This window comes from Chelonoidis abingdonii, chromosome 8 (assembly GCF_003597395.2).
Source record: "Chelonoidis abingdonii isolate Lonesome George chromosome 8, CheloAbing_2.0, whole genome shotgun sequence".
Classification (NCBI taxonomy): Eukaryota; Metazoa; Chordata; order Testudines; family Testudinidae; genus Chelonoidis; species Chelonoidis abingdonii.
Window position 1 is genome coordinate 17,182,647 of NC_133776.1, and position 21,094 is coordinate 17,203,740.

Here is a 21,094-nt window from a genome sequence, read left to right on the forward strand (position 1 = left end):
ATATCAAGAGGATCAAACCCTTCCGATGTTCGCCTCAGGTCTTTGTAGCTGTCGCAGAGTGCATGAAGGGCATGCCAATCTCTGCCCAACGGATTTCATCTTGGGTGACATCCTGTATCCGGACATGCTATGACTTGGCTCACATTCCGACTGGCCATCTCACCGCCCATTCTACTTGGGCTCAAGCCTCATCTGCCGCCTTCCTGGCCCATGTTCCCACCCAGGACATATGTCGTGCGGCTACCTGGTCTTCCATCCACACCTTTGCATCACACTACGCATTGGTCCAGCAGTCCAGAGATGCCGCCGCCTTTGACTCAGCAATCTTACATTCCGCAACGTCTTGCCCCGACCCCACTGCCTAGGTAAGGCTTGGGAATCACCTAACTGGAATGGATATGAGCAAGAACTCAAAGAAGAAAAGACGGTTACTCACCTTTGTAACTGTTGTTCTTCAAGATGTGTTGCTCATATCCATTTCAAACCCGCCCTCCTTCCCCACTGTCGGAGTAGCCAGCAAGAAGGAACTGAGGGGTGGATGGGCCGGCAGGGGTATATATCCGGCACCATAGCGGCGCCACTCCAGGGGGTGCCCTGCCGGCCCACCGAGTGTTGCTAGGGTAAAAATCTTCCGACAAACATGCACGCAGCGCGCGCACACCTAACTGGAATGGATATGAGCAACACATCTCGAAGAACAACAGTTACAAAGGTGAGTAAAGACTAGACTTGTTCTCCCAAAATTCTTTGGGAAAGAAGTCACAGAGCAGCTCAGCTTTATGCAATGCAAAGAACTGTGGGATATGCCTCTACAAGTCTTAGTGCAACACATGAACGAGTGCAATGCTAATATGGACACAACAACTTGAGATTAATTTTGCAGTATGGTTACTCTCACTCATGCTGAACTAATTCAATAGAAGCAACTTGAGTGTCTAATTCAGTTACCTCCACAGGATAGACACACCTTAGAGTCCATTTTTTCATTAGAGCCCATTTCACTAGAAAAATGGTAGCCACTGGTCTTTAGCTAAACTAACATCATTTGTGAAAATGGCCACGGCTGCCATGTGAAGTTCAGTTCATGCTTTTACAAAGAATTGCCTCTATTTGGCGACAAGGTTGGACATTCATGTGAGGGGACTAGTGCTTTCATCTCTGTTCATGTAGTACCATGTAGCCCTTGTCCTGAGGATTCACTGTTTGATCTGTGGAGCTGGTTTCATGAGAGGGGTGAAAAAAGTATATTTCATAATAATAACAGAAGTTCTCCAATTATATTACCTCTGCCACTCCATACTGGACCCAGACATTTTCCCCTCCACCTTCGGAATTTGTGTTAGACTCTTCTGAATTGAGAGAAACAGAAGGACAGTTAGCAGGCAGGACCTTTCAAACCCAAAGATGGTGTCAGTTGGAGCTCCAGTGTAGACAGTGATTGTCTGTACTGGGACTTCTCCCACTTGTGTTAATCTTATAAATTTCCCAGTGTAGACAAGATTTGCCTGCCAGAACATCTCTGGGTGGGAAATGCACTGAGCACTGATGATTTTTGCTACTGCTGGCAATGGTTCGATGATCTATGAAGTAAGTTAGTGGCTCCTACAGTGTGGCTCTGCAGAGAAAATATATTGGAGAGCTTCAGTTACTGGTAAGTAATCTTGTACTATCACTTCTGGTCATAAGTTGTCAAGGCATGATTTTCTTTTTTTTTTTTTTTTTGGTGCCACCTGTTCAAAATATTATTTTGTTTATTTGTTTTTTAATAAGGCCAAATTCTGATAAGGGAGCGAAAAGTGGTGTAGTTATCCCCAGAATGTACACACTGCAAAATCAGTGCTAATGTGTGCCTGTAATCTGGATAATAGCAATTATATGTACAGCCACAATGGGCATTCTGCCCCTACTAAAAGTTAAGAATAATCTGAATAATGGGTGCTGCTGGCTCAGGGAGTACTGAAGCATTAGCGTGCAGGCCATGCCCTATTACAGCTCTCCAGCTTTTCTAGGGAAACAGGATTGGAACAAACATGTTCCACCAAGCAGACTGCATTTCCGTAGGAAGCATAAAATGTTGTTTATATTGATTTTTTTTTTTTAAATTAATTCTGCTGAGTTATCAGGACACTACTGAATACATTTTGTTTCCTTAGGCACAATGTTAGTTGCACTAAAAAATTTGGGCTGTTTACATCAGACAAGAACAGTCGTTGGAATCGGAAGTCAGATAGCCAAAGTCTTGGACGACGTGCACGTCGACCAAGTGGCTCTGATGGGGCATCACGAGAGCACTTCCTTAGACAGGTCTGTGGAATACTTGCTTAAAACTAGAGCACCATTTTAGGAATTGCAAAAGAAATATAATACTGTTTATTTGTATTACATTTTCCAGCTTCCAATTACTTATCCATCTGCAGAAGATGATTTGGTTTCTCATGATTATGGTGTCCCAGCTGCCATGACTACTCGTCTGCGAAGACAAAGTGAGAGGGAAAGAGAACGTGAACTTAGGGAACTAAAAATGAGGAAAATGCCAGAGAATGTTGACTTGCTACCATCTGTACAAGCTGACCCATCAGTGTGGACAGTTGATGAAGTTTGGGCCTTCATACGTTCTCTGCCTGGTATGTAATGTAGAGTACTTTCACTTTTTTACAGTTTTGCAACAATAAAGCTCTTTGCTTTTTTTTAGAATGGTTATGATGGAGAGATACTGTAACAGCACTCAGATGCTAGTTAATTGGTAGTAGAGGCTGGAATGTGATTTGTTTCCTCTTGCTTGTTCCCTCAGCACAACCGGGTTTCCCCTCCAAGCCCCATGTCGATAGAACTAGCCCCACCTCTGCTGTGGCATCCCAGCTGATGGAGAGTAAAGGTGTTCCTCCCTTCAGTCTGATTTCTCTCAAGAGGTCAGTAGAGAGATTGAATCAGACACACTTCCTCCCTTTTATGCTTCTCTCTTTCTATTCTCTTCCCTCCTTACTCGTTCTTCATTTAAAAGAGAAAGCAAGAAAGGGGCTCTTCTTTCCTTATATATTATTGAAAGATTAACATTAAAGATCTTTTATAATATAGAAGACTGACTGACTTAAATTTTTTCCTATATAAAACTAAATCCATAGTTTGTATGACTTTTCAGAGGACCTGAAATACAGAGAGCCTTTTTTCTATGTAGCCTCTAAGAATGCATGTATTAGAAATCATACAGACAATTGTAATATTCCATTCTAATATCTAGGATGGGGCTCCTGTCTCATTATTTACATATTTTCTCTTTTAGCTCAGTGTTCATAGTTGTGATTTTACATTTGTTTGGCATTTTCTTCCGTGACTAGCTCCCATATCTGCTTCCCCCTTTGGGAATGTCATTTCCCCAAGCACATATCTTTCTTTTTGCTGGTGGTGAGGCCTACCTCACTATTTGAAGCAATCTTAAGATTCTTCTCTCACCAAAACATGCCACTTACATCTATGCGCATTGAAACTCAGGTTGGCTCTGTTCTTATTGGCTTACTCACTTCTGGGATTTATAGTGATATCAAACAATTTCTCTTGAAACACAAACATTTTAGTAGGATAATTTTCTGTGGGAAAGTATCTTCATCCCTGGTTGATAAAACTTGCCTTTTTGCCACTAGTCTATTTTATGAAGTAAATCAAATTTAGTAGAAGAATTTAATCTCTGACAGTAAGTGACACTTCTATAAAGAAGTGGAAGTTTTAAATCCACAGAAATTACCCTTGATGTACATTCCATCTGGTGACTATAGTATGTGGATGTATATTAAGCTGCATTATCTACCTTGGATCACCCTACAGTATATGTTTAAAACATGCAGAGCAGCCTAGACATGAGAAATTCCTGTACAACTGTGTTAAACAAGGACACTGTTCTTAAAATCCTAATGTACAGTTCTCTACTTTGAAACAATTACCTGAGGAAGTTTCTACAGGGTACTGAATCTGTTCCTCATATATGTTTGATAAACATGTTGATTTCTGAATTTAAATGAGACTTGTTCAGAATTTTTTTCTAGCGTTAACATTAGATTTCAGTCCAGTCTAAGCTCTTGTTTTCTGCCCCCCTTGGAAATTATTTGTCTTATAGATATCCAAATGATGGTCCCAGCATACCAAAAAGCCTCCTTATTACTATATGGCTACATTTCTTACCTTTTTGGGCACTTCCAGGTTCTCGTCACACCTTCAGTATGTTTTCAAGCAGTATTCTAGCAGATGTTTTCCTAGATTGCTAACAGAATTGGCAGAGGTGATTGACCTTTGTACAGGAAAGTATCAGGATAGTAATTGGACTGCATATGTGTCAAGGTTCCTTCCCCACTCTGAATTTAGGGTACAGATGTGGGGACCTGCATGGAGACTTCTAAGCTTAATTACCAGCTTAGATCTGGTATTGCTTCCACCACCCCCAAACACTACTTTTCTTCCCTGGGTAGTCTTGAGAGACTTCACCAATTTCCTTGTGAACCTAGATCCAAACCCCTTGGATGTTAAAACAAGGAGAAATTAACCATCCCCCCTCCTTTCTCCCACCAACTCCTGATGGATCCAGATCCAACCCTCTTGGATCTAAAAACAAGGAAAAAATCAATCAGATATTTAAAAAGAAAGGTAAAAGAAAACTCTCTGGGAGAGATTAGCATACTAGCTACTCTCACAGACAACAGATTCAAAACACAGAGGATGTTCCCCTGGACAAAAACTTTAATACACACAAGAATACTCAAATTTGATAATTCCCTTAATTCTACCAAGACAAGTTACAAAGAAAATAAACATAAACCTATTTATCCTTTTCTAAAACTTACTACTCTGATAAGAGGCTGGTTCCTTGATCTTTTTCGCTCCGGCTGAAACTGAGACTCTAAACAAAGGAAAACTTCCCTCCTTCCTTTTGAAACATCTTGCTCCCCCATTGTAGGCTAGGTGAACCTTCTTAACCCTTTACAGGTCAAAAGAGCATTAACCCCTTAACTATCGTGTTATTTTGGATTATGAATCTAATGCACTCCATACAGGCCATCAGTCTTGTTATATAGCATTGATTTGTCAGTTTCTGTCTTTGGTAATCCGTTCGATACCTTTGGTTTACAGCCTTCTAAATAGAATCCATGAACTGAAATCTAAGCACAGAATAGGGTCTCCTCATCTGGCCTCCATACATAGCTTTTCCTGAATCCCCTTGGAGCTTTTTTAAGGACTGTTGGTTTCTATGACATTTTTACTGCCACTAATTTCTCCTGGAGAAAAGGAAGAACTGTTGGATCTGCTATGCTCCTCCAGAGATGTTCCACTTTCACATATACTGTTCGAAGGTTAGTGGTCTTTATATAACCCGAAGTGCTCATTACCAGCTTGGTGCAATACAAAGTATATATAGTATATTCACTCTTTTGGTAGCTGTGAATACTAGTATATATTTGAATAAGGGAATTGAAATAATCCAGACTCCAATCCCTCAATTTTCCAAAACTGTCTTTAAAACAGGTTTCTTAGTAAAACTCTTATCTAGGTGCCTGGTAAAGCTAATCTCTTTAAAAAACAAAACAAAACAGGTAATCTCTTCTAACTGGATTAATTTATTTTGTTTTTTAAAAATAATCATTTGCTCTTGTCCATCTCTGTAAATGCATATAAATGTCTGTCAACTGCCATGGTCAGATCCCATGCTAGACATAGAAGTGTTTACTTGTGAGAGTTTTAGCTACATTCAATCAATGAATAAGAACTTCATAGTGATATCTAAAACATCACATCTGTCTGCAGTAGTTGTATCATCAAGGGTGTGAGTTTGGCAGTCATTTGTGTGGGAACCAGTAGCCTATGCTGTTTTAATTTCATTTCTGCTTATTGAGGCCATTGTCTTCAATTCATAGCTGAAAGGTTGATTTCTGATGCTTTTAAAAGTTGTTTTTATTCTGTAACTGTCTGTGCCATCAAGAATCCGTGGCAAAAGTATGTTGTTACTACATCAGTGGTTCTTAGCATACAGGTTGTGATCTAGTTGTTAGTCAGATAGGGCCCACAAAAGCATCACTGTTACAGCTGAAATGGTTAGTGGTGTAGTAGAAGTTATGTAATAAATTTGTGACCTAAGCCTAAAAAAACCCCTTGTTCTATCACTTGATGCACATAATAGAATATGTAATCCTTTCTCTGATGTGTTGTAAGTCCTTATTATGAGATGCTTAATTTTTCTTTTCCCCTTTTTATGCCACACTCTACTTTTTAGTGTCCAGGAACCCCAATCAGGTATCAAGGCCCCATTGTATAGGTGCTATACAGTCTGCCACTTTACAGTAGCTATCTTAATTATTGTGATACTGAGTTGTATCTTGAAGTTTCTGAAGACATAGTTTATGCTATGGAATTCTCCATCAAGACATTCCCGTTTCCTAACTATTTAACTCAACTATCCTCTAAGCTGCCTCACCCTGGACCATAACTCATTCATCTCCTTAATAAATTGTTAGTTGATTTGGTACATAACCAAATCTGTGTATAGAGTACTAAAAAGGAAGTAGAAAGTGGGTTTACTCTTCATAGAGGGCTTCCTGTTTCAACTCATGAATTTTATTGCTTTCATATGCAATAACACTCCACTCAAGATGAACTAACACTTCTTTACCACTTTCTATTTACCTGTCCTTTGCTCATTTATAAATCAGACTGAAAAGAGGACAATATTCATTATTTTATAGAATTTAAATATGAAGTTACAACTAAATCCAGAATTAGTTCCTCTCATCCTAGGGACGATGGTGCCCAGTTCTATTGGGAACACAAAGAGGGACTTTTCCATGTTGAGGATTTCCCCATTAACTGTACAGATTCTTTATAAAAAGGAAAGGCCAAAACCATTAAATGAAATCAAGAAAGTAAAACTTATTAAGTAATAATTTAAAATCAGGAATTGGGGGAGTGGAAGGTTAAGGGAGAAAACATCTGAAAGACTAGAAGAAGACATGTCAGACAAGTGGATTAAGAAAATAAGTATATTAATTTAAAAACAATAAAAATATGAATTATAGGGGAAAGGAGAATCTTCAAGCCACAACTGAAAATGAGTGGTCTCCTAGGTGCTAGAGGACATTTATACATTCTTGATAGGACACAGCTACCATACAGTTTGGCATAGTTGACAGTTTCTGCTTAATAGATGCCTGGGCTGGAACTGAAATAGCAAGGATGTTGGAGGTCAGGTTGAAATATAACAGAATTCCCCACTTAATTGGATTAGGAAAATTGTTCATCAGGACATCTCTCAGAGAATCATTTTCTTTCCCCCAATGTCAATCTGTGGGAGAGATTGTTGGTTATTTGAAACAGTCTGTCCCATTGAACATCCCAATTTTCTGTGTTAAGATTGCAGCCACGTATCAGTGAGCTGAGTGCTTGTTACCTTTCAAGAATGTTAGTCAAGGAAAGAAAAAGAAACAAAACAGAAACCTGGGAAATGCATCATTATGGCTCTCCTCAAACAAGGCATCCAACTACCTTAGCTCACCTCCATTGACATGCCAATCTTCTACACCTGTACCCCCAATATAAGACTGTCCTTGGGAGCCAAAAATTTTTACTGCGTTATAGGTGAAACCGCGTTATATCAAACTTGCTTTGATCCGCCAGAGTGTGCAGCACCCTCGCCCCCCGAGTGCTGCTTTACCACATTATATCTGAATTTGTGTTATATCGGGTCGCGTTATATCAGGGTAGAGGTGTGTCTTTCCTCCTTCGGACATAGAGTATGCGCTTCGATCAATGCCTGTAATATTAATGATTTTTGTTGAGGGAGTTCTAATAAAACTTCATAGCTAAAAATTCTGAAAATTTAAGTCATCAGAGTTGCAGACCAGAACTCAAAAACTGGAGATGTTTCAGAAATTAAAGGTAAGTAATTTTTTCTGAGCCTCTGAGAGTTGAGCTGTTTGCACCTGCAGAATATCAATGTCATCTTTTCTTGCCGGAGAAAACCCAGATGTATTGTGTGTTTTTATTTAATATGCATTTCTTTATTCTGCATCTCAGATCCTTTCAAAGGACTCCAAGATCACGGCAATCATTCTTGTAAACAAAATAGGAAAAAATTGCCTTGTTTTATACTAGGATTTTTAATTTCTAATGGGCACAGTTGCACCATTGGTAGCACCAGTCGATGATGTACTGTAGGTAGGACTCAGCTGTCTAATTCTCATCTACACTACAACTTCCACCAATGAAAAATACAGCCATTGGGAATTATGAATCAGAAAAATTCCAGTTACAAGGCCATTGCATCTGTCAGCATTTATTTCTAATCTACTATTTCTTATTCCACTGCAGGTTGTCAAGATATTGCAGATGACTTTAGAGCACAGGAGATCGATGGACAGGCCCTTCTCTTGTTGAAAGAGGATCACCTTATGAGTGCAATGAACATTAAGCTGGGACCTGCACTGAAAATTTGTGCACGAATCAACTCATTGAAGGAGTCCTAGTGGAAAGCTTTAGACAGTAGCCTCTCTCTAACAGACTGATACACACTATGGCATACCTATTACTGTGATGTTTTGTTAAATATCTTTTTTTCCACATAAAGACGTTAAAATTTACTCCTCCAGCTGTATCATATAATCCTCCAAAACATCCAGTAATTAGCAGATTTATAAGCAATGCTGGGGAGTCGTTAGAATAAAGCAGAGGGTGAGGTAGGATGAATGGCACATATAAAATGTAATATGTTGTGGTAGATGATAGTATTCTCCCCCAAAAAACCCCATGGTCTGTATCATACAAGATTAAGGTTTTTTTAACACAATCTGATCATCATTTAAATTATATTCATATGTTCAGAAAAACAGATTTTTCCCACAGAAGCATTTTTTAGACTATGGAATAACAGAAGAGTCCACTGAGAGTTATGTCTACACTACCCGCCGCAGTGGCGGGTAGCGATCGGTTTATCGGGGATCGATATATGGTGTCTCATCTAGACGCCATATATCGATCCCCAAACGCGCTCCTGTCGACTCCGGAACTCCACCAGAGCGAGCGGTGGTAGCAAAGTCGACAGGGGGAGCCGCGGCCGTCAGTCCCGCGCCATAAGAACGGGAGGTAAGTCGAAATAAGGTACTTCAACTTCAGCTACGCTATTCACGTAGCTGAAGTAACGTATCTTACATCAGCCCCGCCCCCTAGTGTAGACCAGGCCAAAGTGTGTGGAAGCACTGTTTATGGTAAAATGCTATGCATTTAGGCATGCTCTCTGAGTTTCGTTTAGTCTTGAGCATATCGTTTGCAGGGAGTTTGTGACAAACCTCTTCTTATAGTGTAAAGCTTATCTGTTTGCCACTGCAGTATTTTCTTCGTTTGGAAGCTTTCTGTAAAATGTATGTAGGATGGTCATAATCCTGACATTCGCAAGGGTAGAGCTACTGACTTGCAAATGGCATGACACTCTTCCCAGAGAGTACTGAAGCACATACATTACTTTTGTTGTTTGTATGCTGGTATGCACTAAGAGGGCATTAAGTTGTTATACTTCTAGTTTGCTTGCTGCTAGTTAACCTAGAGCAATGCACACTTGCTGGTTAAAAGAAAAGAATTAGTCAAAGGTGTGCTGATATTTGGCTCCTATTTCACGGATGACCTTGAAGAGCAAATTGGACCTGCAGAAAAATGTCTACTTCCCTTTCCTTCAGTAGACATAACACTTTGTTTCCATCAGCAGACTTTCTGTCGATATCTACCAGAGGTCAGCATTAGAACCACTGCATTTAATTATAACTTCTTGAACTGACTCTCTCAAAAGATTCTGTTCTGATATTTTCTATCAGCTTCTGAACCTGGAAGTTAGGATTGCCCAAAGTTACCTACTAATGCAACATGTATGGTGAGAGCTTAACACCCTGTGGGGCTCCAAAAGATTTTGAAAAATATACAGCCAAAAGCTGGGTTTTTTTGCTAAGCACTTTTAGATTTATTTTTTCTGCACACGTCATGGTGTAGGGAAGACAGTCTAATCTGTCTAATCACAGTGTGGTTAAATTAAACTCCTTAACTGAATGTGCACTGTACAGATATTTGGTGATGTTCATTTCAGTGGTAAAATAATGGATACTTTGGGTTCTCCTTAGCTGCTGCTTTTTTATCCTTATTTGTACTGGTTTGATAAGCTAGTAGAAGACTAAAGATATATTGATAAGTTATCTCTTGAATTTGTCAAAACTAGACAGTTGATTATGCAAAAATACTACTTGGTTATTTTTTAATCTTTATCTGATTATTGTGTTCTTTGTTTGGCAATGTAGAAAGTACATGTGTTACACATGTAATTGATAATGACTTACGGTATGTTAGAAAGTGTGATCTTATATTGTGAGGCTTATATCCTAGATCTACAGTTGTTTGTAGTGTTAGTTTCATTATTATTTTAATCTTGAATTGTTGGACAGTTTTCAGAAAAAACACTTCTACAGTTAGCTGTTATATGTGTATAAAGACTAATATATATATGTATAAATGTCAACAAGGATTTTTATATATATATTAGCCTTTTTATATATAAATCCTTGTTGGCGCATTATTGACAGACTGCCAGGAGCTCAAAGTAATCCAGATTTCTGTACACGTTCATTCTGGCTCTTTTGCTGAGCTACACTTTTATACATAATTCCTTATAGAGTAGGGAGACCCACAAAACACTATGTATGCTTTAAAATATCATGGATTAGAGAACTGGGGATTGTAGGCCTGGTCCACACTTAAGTTTTGCTGCCTTAACTATGCTGGCATAATTAAAGCAGCACAAACAAAAAAAAGCTACTGTAGATACAGTTATATTAGTATAAACATATTGCTTATTCTGGTTTGGCAAAGTGAAATAAGTTATCTTGGAATACAGTAGTTAATATTGGTATAACTGCATACACACTGGGGCTTTTCCTGGCACAATGTATTCAGTAAGACTTTTTTTTTTTTTTTTTTTTTTTTTTTTTTAACTGATGCTGCTTCAAAACTAGTTGATCAAAAAGGAAGAGAAGATTATGGTTTTATCTAATATGTGTGGTTTTGGAGTATTTTTTTTTTTATCATTACTGTTGAATGTTGATTGGAATATGGGGCTGAACAGAGCTCTAAATTCATATTTTTCAGTCTTGGATGTTATTTATTGTTCCTATAGAAGTAATTGTAATTTTAAAAAAGTCACTTTTGTACAATAAGCTATAGTTTCAGTTTGAAAATATTTTAAAGAGATTTGAAATAGAATAAAACTTCTACATATTAAGAGGAATTAATATGGGTTTAAGTCATGTGACTTCCATTAGCGCCAGTAGACTCTGTGTGGTTAAATCCCTGCAGATTGCTTTGAAAATGTGGGGGCATTTTAAAAATTTTAATCCCAGTATCATTTTCATATTCTTCTATACATTGAAATGTTATACTCATGTTTGAGGGGTGTTGTTGCATCTTGATACTAACAAAAGCTTTATTGATTTATCATGTGCGAGGCCTTTTAAAAGACAACTCTGTTGTTTTGATTGAAAGCAGTAGGATGCACATGAAATAAAACCTTTCCACTGTACATCAGAAAACGGTTAAAGTGTTAGAATACCAATGACTAACAAATTAAGAGCAACAAGGCCTGATCCAACTATCTCTGGAGACAAGGGATATTGTATTGAGCCTAAGTGTGTAATAATTGTGTGGAACCAGAGGAGAGATGTTTGTGTTATAAAGGCTCTATACATTTTTGGACATACTCTTATATTATTTTTTATTCATTATGCAGTAGGGCCTGTCAACACGTGCATTCAGGTTGTGAGTACAGTTATAGTAGGGTTTTTACAAGTATTGTTTGTTTGTTTACTATTGCAATAACTTATGAGTTGGTTGTTTTGTGCTTTATTTTGCTAAAAGGATGTACCTTTTGGCATTTAGGGGCTGGCCTAGCACTCTCTGAAAGTTGATTCCTCTTGACTTCAATGGGTGCTGGATCAGGTCTTCACTGAAGCTAAACAGAGAAGGATTTGAAAGTGCTACTGAACTGTGCACTACCAAATAACCTTAATTTAGTAAGTCAAGAAATTTCACTGGCAGTATTTGCCAGTATTTTCTCTTAATTATTGAAGATTTCTCTGTATATACATTTATAGTGAAATAAGTTATAGTTTGAGCCAGGTTTTGCAGTATGCTTATCAGGTAAGTTTGAGCCACAAGGTAAAAACGTTTTGTCAGTTTTGCCAAAAATGTCTTTGTAAACATGATTAAAAGGTCATTTCCCCCCCTGTTGTCTGTTTTAAATGTAATTTAGAGAACATGGCCAAGTCTATTTTTTAAAGAGAGAGGAGAGTGTCACTATTTTTAATGGAACAAGTGACTAAAATTAGATAACATTAATATTTGTCTTGAAAGATTAAGTGAATCAGTCAATGCTGGCATAAACAAATTCAACTCTATAGAGTTGCACCTGGTTATGGAAGAGAAGAATTTGACTCTCTTTGTTTAATTTGTGTTCTTATTGCATTGCAAATACTAAAATGTTCTGGATTCTAAGAAATAATTATATCTGAGTGAGAGAAGTAGTGCTGTCTTCTCGTACCACACATCTTAAGGAGAAGTTTTAAACTATGCCAGATTTCCTCCCCAAGCATCACCATAGAGTTTAAAAAATATGATATTTACATCATGAGTGTAGGCTGTGTGCACCAGTGCCTCTTGTATAGTGGTTAGAACAAGGGACTGATCATTAGGATCTCTGGGTTCTATTCAAATCTCTTACATTAAAACCACTTTGTAACTTTAGTTAACGTCGCTAGACTTCAGTTTTCACCCTTCTATAAATTGAGTGTAATATTTATACATCTCATATGCTATTATGGGGCAAATCTATGTTGAAATGCTGAAATTCTGAGATGAAAGGTAATATATAAGCAGCATATTATTTAAATTTTTCAATAAGCTTGCAGTTCACTTGGAGTTGACATAGATATGGATTCAGCTTCTCCTAAAACACATGCATAAGAATCAGTGGTGTGAATATATTTCAAGAGAAATTGCGAGGATGAGTGAAAATTTTAGACTGACTTCCAGTGCAAGCTGCTTGCTGCTAAATTATCCAAAATAGCATCTAGATATGAAATAGACAACTAGAAATGGAGCCTTTTGAAGAGATTTTTTTATCTGAATGATAATTTGAGCACAAATATTAGCACAATGATAATAAATAAATAAGTATGTTTAATTCATACTCAATGAACATTTTTAAAGTACTGTATTCTTATATAGCTGTAGTGGGAAAGTACAGCATTGTTCACACATAATAAATCAGCATATTTCAGCTTCCTGATGAGGAAGTATGAATAGAAGCACAAAAATAATTGACACGAGTATAGAATGGTCTATTATGTAGAACTGCACTGCAGATGAAACCAGTTTGATCCAGGAGAGATGTGGGTTAGCATTAGTAAGAAAAATAAAAGGTTTATTAATAAGTACCTAATATTTCCATTTGGAGGTGAAAAGCAAATAGAATATCTCATTAAAGAGCAGATTTACAGTGTCTGTCTCATCTGAGTCAATTTGTGGGTTTCTTAATGGAATCTAAGATGAGATAGGTACAGAAGGTTCTTAATAAGGGTAGCCCCTTCATCATCGTGAATTTGTTGGATGTTTATAATAATGATGGCTAGATGACTATTCAGCATTTGATTGGCATGTGGCCTGTTAAAGGAGGACTTTAATGCTGACACAAGCATGCACATAAAGTAATGCACAAAGCACATTATTTGGCAGTGATTTTTCTATTGTTATTTTGCCAGTATTTGAAATATTTGCAGTTACCACCTTCTCAGCATAGTTTCTCTTCCTATTGTAATCTGCAGTGAATCTGTAATCCTGTTAATCATATCCAGGACTGGCTCTAGGCATCAGCAAAGAAAGCACATGCTTGGGGTGGCATATTTAAAGAGGCGGCACTCTGGCCATCCTTTTTTTCGGGGAAGTTGCACTCTTGGAGCTGTGCCACTTAGATGGTGTGAGGGTGCCGTGCCCCCCGGCTGCAGCAGGAAGGGGAAGCCTCAGCCGCTACCTGGGGAGGAGAGGGCGAGGCCTGCCAGGGAGCCGGGGCCACGCCGCCTCATCTGCACGCTGGCTGCTGCTCTGCCTTGTGCCACCCCTTATATCGGGGCTTCTCTGCATGGCGGGGCGGGGGAGGAGGGTAAAGCCCCTGCAGGCACTGGGAGAAGGTGACATCACTCCCTCCACTTCGAGCGCCGCCTGTGAGCCCCAGCCCCACCTGAGCTTGGGGCAGCAAATTTTTTGCTTAGGGCAGCAAAAAACCTACAGCCGGCCCTGCTCATATCATGGAGTGCAGTTGTATTGTTATATTAAAGACGCATCATGTAGCTTTGCTGTAGTATCAGCTAAGAGAAGAAGATGGGCTATAGAGACAAGATCCTTTATTTGAACACAGATATCTTGTGGAAGGGTAATGGCATACACATAGTTTTACCATAAGTCACTAGCGTTCAACTATGATTTTAAAAAAAAAATCATTATTTTAGCTGGTATCCTACATGACATGAGTCTATGATCTCAGGCTAGGGTTTAGTGAACAATGTTTCCACATTCTAATTGCTTTCTTTAAATAAGAATACAAGGATTAAATGGGCATAAAGAGAAAACTGCCATTTCATATTTAAAGATGGTTCCTCCAACACTGGGTTAAAGCACAGCAGGAGGATGGTATGTGGAAGTTTGTCTTCCTGCTGTTATCTGTTCCGTGGTACATTGGCAGCCTGAAGGTTGAAATCCTATCTGATACCTTTTCCCAAAGTGTATGGGTAAAATAAAAAGAACTATTCTATTTTAAAGTTTTCCAAATCTTGCTTTAAAAGTTTTCTTTGTAATATGTTTGTGAATTGAAATTGATTTGCTTTGATGTCACGTTTTCCTGTTAAAATTACCATTAGCTTTAAAATGATTGCAGCAAATATAAAGAATGCTGCCATCTCAGGACAGAAAAAATGTGTGTAATGTATTATTAGATCTAGATTTTAAAAGCCAAATCTGACTTGTCAATATGTTAGCAACCTTATCTAACTTTTTACAATTTCATCTGTAGTTCCAGTTTCATTTGAAGTTGATGTATCAGAATTCTTATTGGACTAGCGATAAGTTTAACCTCATTAAACAGGAGCTACTAAAATCGATGTGACAGGACATAACCTTATAATCTCCATCTATTGTCATGTGAAATTAAAATGAAGTATTTTCATACATATATCTGTAGATTCAGTAAAGTTTTACTTATTTCATTATCTTTTTAAATGCCTGGTGCATGAATACTTTTGCAGTATATACTGATTTTTAAATTCCATTGGGTTTTTGTAAATATTTTATCAGTCCTTTTAGGTGTGTATCCAGTTTGTAGAGGCTGAAGAAACACAGTGTTCAGAAATGAAGTAGGGCAGGGTTTGCCCTATATCTTTTAAAATAGTATCTAGAAATTAAGTTTATTGGTTGTTCTTGAAGTTATTTTAGTTATTTTCCTATTTTTAACATCAAATACAATAATGTTTCCATGTTGTGGAAGCCAGCATAAGGGATGAAGCTGTGATTGTGGTGCCAAACATTTCAAACTACATATTGTTAAATATTGCCTTTTCCTATTTGCACTAATTCTTAAAATGCAACTGTTTGTTGGTAATTTAGCAAATGACACCAGTCATTTCACTTGCTTTTTAACCATACTTCCCCCAGCCATTTTGCATATATTTAAAATTTTGCTCCTCCTTTTAGTTACATCTTAAAAAAAGGACACTTTGGTTATTGAAACCTCAGCAAGATGTGGCATGCAGTGGATGAGAGAAGCTTTATGCAAGGTAAAGTCATGTATTAAAACTGACCATTGGAATTTGTTTGCAGAAACAAATTTTAGATTAATATATATAAAGAGAATAATATGTTTGTTCTTATCATGGAGTGATATCATACTGGATTCTTCTTTACCCAGAAGTTTTAGCATATGTAGCATCAAATTCAGCACTTAGATCAATGTCTATAATTAAAGTGTAATATCAGTGTCTATAATTAAAGTGTAATAGTGTAAATGTTAATCCAAAAATTAAGTTAAAGAAATTTTAGAGTTGAAGAGCACAGTGATCTATGTAAAATATTATCTTCACTTTGTGTATCATTTTTAAAGAAAAAGCACTTTCCTATTAGCTAGCATGTGAATGAATTATAGATTCTCATATTTGTTAGTCTGTAACAGAGTGAAGTAAAATTTACCTTTAACAACATGTCTGTGAATGGGTAATCTGATTATACAAATGTTGAATCAAAGCACCTTATACTATGCTGCTTAAATTTGTTTGTAATTGCACCTTTTGTTATCTGCACATTTTTTCTTTTGAACATTCTTGCTTGATAACGTTGCTCCCTGCAGGTCTAAGTGGAAAATTAGCCAACCTACAGCATCGTTTACTGATATCATTATATTTCAATACTATGTTGTATTGTGAGTTCAGTGCTTCAGAAATAAAAGCTACTTCCATTTGTTTACTTTGATTATTTAATCTGTTTTACTTTAAAATTAAAAATCAAATGCTACATAAAGCTTTAAGGACAAGAGAAGAACAAATAGCATCTATTCACTTGAGTTGGGTTAGCAGTTACAAGTTAATATTTTTCTCACTAATGTAGCTCTTTTTAAAATATAAATTTTAGTTAAAACATTTGCTTTCATATTCCTTCTAGCTTTAACCAGGAAGTAACTATCCTTTCTGACTATCAGATTGCAATTTAGTTTTTTATAATGTATGCACATATCTATTGTTTTTGGTGCATATAAACTAGGCATATTGACACATCTTGGCAAATCATGGAACATTTAAAAAATGTCACTGAGAGCATCGTTTTAAAAAAGGCATAAATAACAAAACACTGGTCTAGTTTCTTTACCCATTCTGTACAACCAATATCCTTACATCAGCCCCTTGCCTGCCTGCCTTCCCCGTATCTGTAAATCAGTATCATCTAAAGCAGGGGTCGACAACTTTTGGCATGCAGCTTGCCAGCGTAAGCACCCTGGTGGGCCAGGCTGGTTTGTTTACCTGCTACATCCGTGGTTCGGCCGATCGCGGCTCCTACTGGCCACAGTTTGCTGCTCCAAGCCAATGGGGGTGGCGGGAAGCGGTGCAGGCCGAGGGATGTGCTGGCAATTAATTCATCTTTGACTACTAGTGGTAAATATGCCCAATGGCTTGTGATGGGATGTTAGATGGGGTGGGATCTGAGTTACTACAGAGAATTCTTTCCTGGGTGTCTGGCTGATGAGTCTTGCCCACATGCTCAGGGTTTAGCTGATCACCATATTTGGGGTCGGGAAGGAATTTTCCTCCAGGGCAGATTGGCAGAAGCCCTGGGGGGGGTTCGCTTTCCTCTGCAGCGTGGGGCACGGGTCACTTGTTGGAAGGTTCTCTGCACTTTGAAGTCTTTAAACCATGATTTGAGGACTTCAGTGGCTCAGACACAGGTTTGATACAGAAGTGGGTGGGTGAGATTCTGTGGCCTGCTTTGTGCAGGTTAGACTAGATGATCATAATGTTTCCTTCTGACCTTAAAGTCTATGATTCTAATACTGTCTTCTTCAGAAACTGCCAGCTTTCCTGAACTCCTTTATCCCTTAGATTTTTTTCACATGGGATCATACCTACCAGTTTTCTGAGCTTTACAAAGTGTTTTTTTAAAGTCCTATGTCCTTATTCTTCTGCTCTCACTCCCTCCTTGCCTTAGAATCATTAAATCTATCATTTTATGATCACTTTCACCCAAATTTTCCTCCACCTTCAGATTTGCAACTAATTCTTCCCTGTTGGTCAGAATCAAGTCTAAAATGGCTATCCCCCTAGTTACTTCCTCCAGTTTCTGGAAAAAAAAAGTTATCCCTAATACATTCCAAGAACTTATTGGGAATTCTGTTTTGATAGAATCATAGAACTGGAAGGGACCTCAAGAGGTAATCTAGTCCAGTCCCCTGCACTCAAAGCAGGACTAAGTATTATCTAGACCATCCCTGATAGGTGTTTGTCTAACGTGCTCTTAAAAATCCACAATGATGGAGATTCCACCACCTCCCCAGGCAATTTTTCTAGTGCTTAACCATTCTGACAGGAAGTTTTTACTAATGTCCAACCTAAACCTCCCTTGCTGCAATTTAAGCCCATTGCTTCTTGTCCTATCTCAGAGGTTCAGAAGAAGAAATTTTCTTCCTTCTCCTTGTAACAACTTTTTATGTACTTGAAAACTGTTATCATGTCTCCTCTCAGTCTTCTCTTCTCCAGACTAAACAAACCCAATTTTTTCAATCTTCCCTCATAGGTCATATTTTCTAGACCTTTAAATATTTTGTTGCTCTTCTCTGGACTTTCTCCAATTTGTCCACATTTTTCCTGAAATGTGGCGCCCAGAACTCGACACAATACTCCAGTTGAGGCCTAATCAGCATGAGTAGAGTAGAATAATTACTTCTCATGGCTTGCTTACAATACTCCTGCTAATACATCCCAGAATGATGTTTGCTTTTTTTGCAACAGCATTACACTGTTGACTCATGTTAGCTTGTGATCCACTATGACCCCCATGTCCCTTTCCACAGTACTCCTTCCTAGGCAGTCATTTCCCATTTTGTATGTGTGCAACTGATTATTCCTTCCTAAGTGGAGTACTTTGCATTTGGCCTTATTGAATTTCATCCTATTTACTTCTGGACAAACTGGAGAAATGTACTGATCATTTTGAATTTTAATCCTATCCTCCAAAGCACTTGCAACCCCTTCCAGCTTGGTATCGTCCGCAGACTTTGTAAGTGTACTCTCTATGCCATTATCTAAATCATTGATGAAAATTTGAACAGAACCGGACCTAGAACCAATCCCTGCAGGATCCCATTCATTATGCCCTTCCAGCATGACTGTGAACCACAGATAACTACTCTCTGGAAACGATTTTTCAACCAGTTATGCACCCACCTTATAGTAGCTCCATCTAAGTTGTATTTCCCTAGTTTGTTTATGAGAAGGTCATGGAAGACAGTATCAAAAGCCTTACTAAAGTCAAGATATACCATACTTACTGCTTCCCCCCTATCCACAAGGCTTTTTTCCCTGACAAAGAAAGCTATCCAGTTGGTTTGATCTAATTTGTTCTTGACAAATCCATGCTGTTATTTTATCACCTTATTATCTTCTAGGTGTTTGAAAATTGATTGCTTAATTATTTGCTCCATTATCTTTCCAGGTACAAAAGTTAAGCTGACTGGTCTGTAATTCCCTGGATTATCCTCATTTCCCTTTTTTATAGATGGGCACTATATTTGCCTTTATCCAGTCGTCTGGAATGTCTCCTGTATTACATTTCTGGAATGTTTTCCAGTATCACTTTTCCAGCAGATATCTGTGGTAGTTAAAGTTCCCCAATATTACTAGGTCTTGTGTTTTGGATATTTCTGTTTGTTCTAGAAATTCCTCATCCACCTCCTCTTCCAGATTTAGACCCTTATCATGGTGTCACTCCTATTTTCTCCCCCTTTTATCTCAACCCAGAAACTTTAAGGCGGTCTGCCTCTCACCTCCTTCTGGATCTCAATACAAGTGTACATATTCTTGATGTATAATGTAACACCTCCTTCAGTTTTATCCTGCCTGACCTTCCTGAACAAGCTATACCCGTTTACCAGCATTCCCTCATGAGATGTATCCCACCAATGTGTGATGGCAAATAAGTCATGATTTAGATTATGCACTAAAACTTCCAGTTCTTCCTGTTTGTTCCCCATATTCCTTGCATTTGTGTATATACATCTAAGATGTAGAGCAGATTCCTTCACTTAATTCGATCCTGTTGCTTATACAACTCTTTAGTAATTTACCATTCCTTCTCACTAGCTTGGTGAGTCACTGTTGTCAAAGTTAGACTCAGGACTCACAGTTTGTCAGACCACTCTGTTCAGCGCTCTGCTAATAACACCCAGATAATGTGAGCACCATGCAAGACACAAACTATACAGAGAAAAGGGCGAGAATTTAACAAGATAACAAAGGAAGCAGAATCTGATAAGTTTATCTGGGCTAGACATGCATATCTTATTTCCTTACTATTACTGATCTTCTGTTAATGTTTCACCATTAGCTTAAGTGGACTCATTGTTTATGCCTAATGTTTCTTTTCCTGACACCTGTATTTCTTATTTCTGCTTAAAGGTACATACAACATTTCTGTAATTCATTCTTATTTTTACAATATAATTCATTCTACTTTCACACCGTGGAAAGATGCTCTTCCCCTTCTTAGCTGGACCCCATCTTTTCCCAGCACTCCTCCTTCTCAGAACAGTATCCCATACATACATACTGTGCATGTAAAGGACAGGCACAGTAAGTTTCTTATGTCAACTCCACTCACCAGTACAAAGAAGCAGTGTTGTCCAGTGGGTTGAGCACTAGACTGCCAGAGTCAGGACACCAGTGGCCAGATCTTCAGCTCTGACAATTTACATTAGGTAAGTATCTGCTATGCCATTGGTCTACCTACTGTATCACTGTAACCAAGTCACTTCTCTTTCTTCCTTTGACCATGAAGTCTATTTGGATGATGTTCTTCATAGTGCTTACTATGTGTTTGCAGAGTGCCTGGAACAATCAGCATTGGTATCATTAAGCACTACTATAATATAGTGGTGAATCATGTGTTTTATCCACTGACCACTATTTTGTTTTTATTAATGTTCTGTGAAGATATTCCATTTATCTTTTCTCACTGGCCACCTAATTACTTAAGCAACACAATGTGCAGAAAAATATTTTTTCTGCTAAAGCTTCTATTTTATCCATTGATTCTTTCTGGACATTTACATACAGCTGCAGATCTTTCACACCAACCATATGCATTTTGATACGTCATTTTTTCACATTTTTTTATACTATCAGCAGTTTAATTTTATTTGTACCAAATAACTGTATGGAAAACAAGATAACCTTTGACATTAAAGTAAATTTTTATATTTATTTGCGCACTAAGGAAAGCCACTGCA

At 37.9% G+C, this 21,094-nt stretch overlaps 1 protein-coding gene across 5 annotated transcripts in view; it reads left to right on the forward strand.

Annotated features, from left to right (window-relative positions):
* Positions 1 to 16,570, forward strand: part of PHC3 (polyhomeotic homolog 3) — a 94,796-nt gene extending 78,226 nt beyond the window's left edge. For 2 of the 5 annotated variants that reach the window (XM_075068399.1, XM_075068401.1), the window contains exons 13-16: positions 2,154 to 2,304; positions 2,393 to 2,624; positions 2,792 to 2,909; positions 5,116 to 5,573. In XM_075068399.1, coding sequence (XP_074924500.1) covers positions 2,154 to 2,304; positions 2,393 to 2,624; positions 2,792 to 2,909; positions 5,116 to 5,197 — 583 coding nt within the window. In that variant the 3' untranslated portion in view covers positions 5,198 to 5,573. Of the gene's footprint in view, positions 1 to 1,489; positions 1,652 to 2,153; positions 2,305 to 2,392; positions 2,625 to 2,791; positions 2,910 to 5,115; positions 5,574 to 8,343 lie in introns of those variants that run through there. The other 3 variants (XM_032783692.2, XM_032783691.2, XR_004374136.2) reach the window with 3 other exon arrangements.
* Positions 16,571 to 21,094: the final 4,524 nt, after the last annotated feature.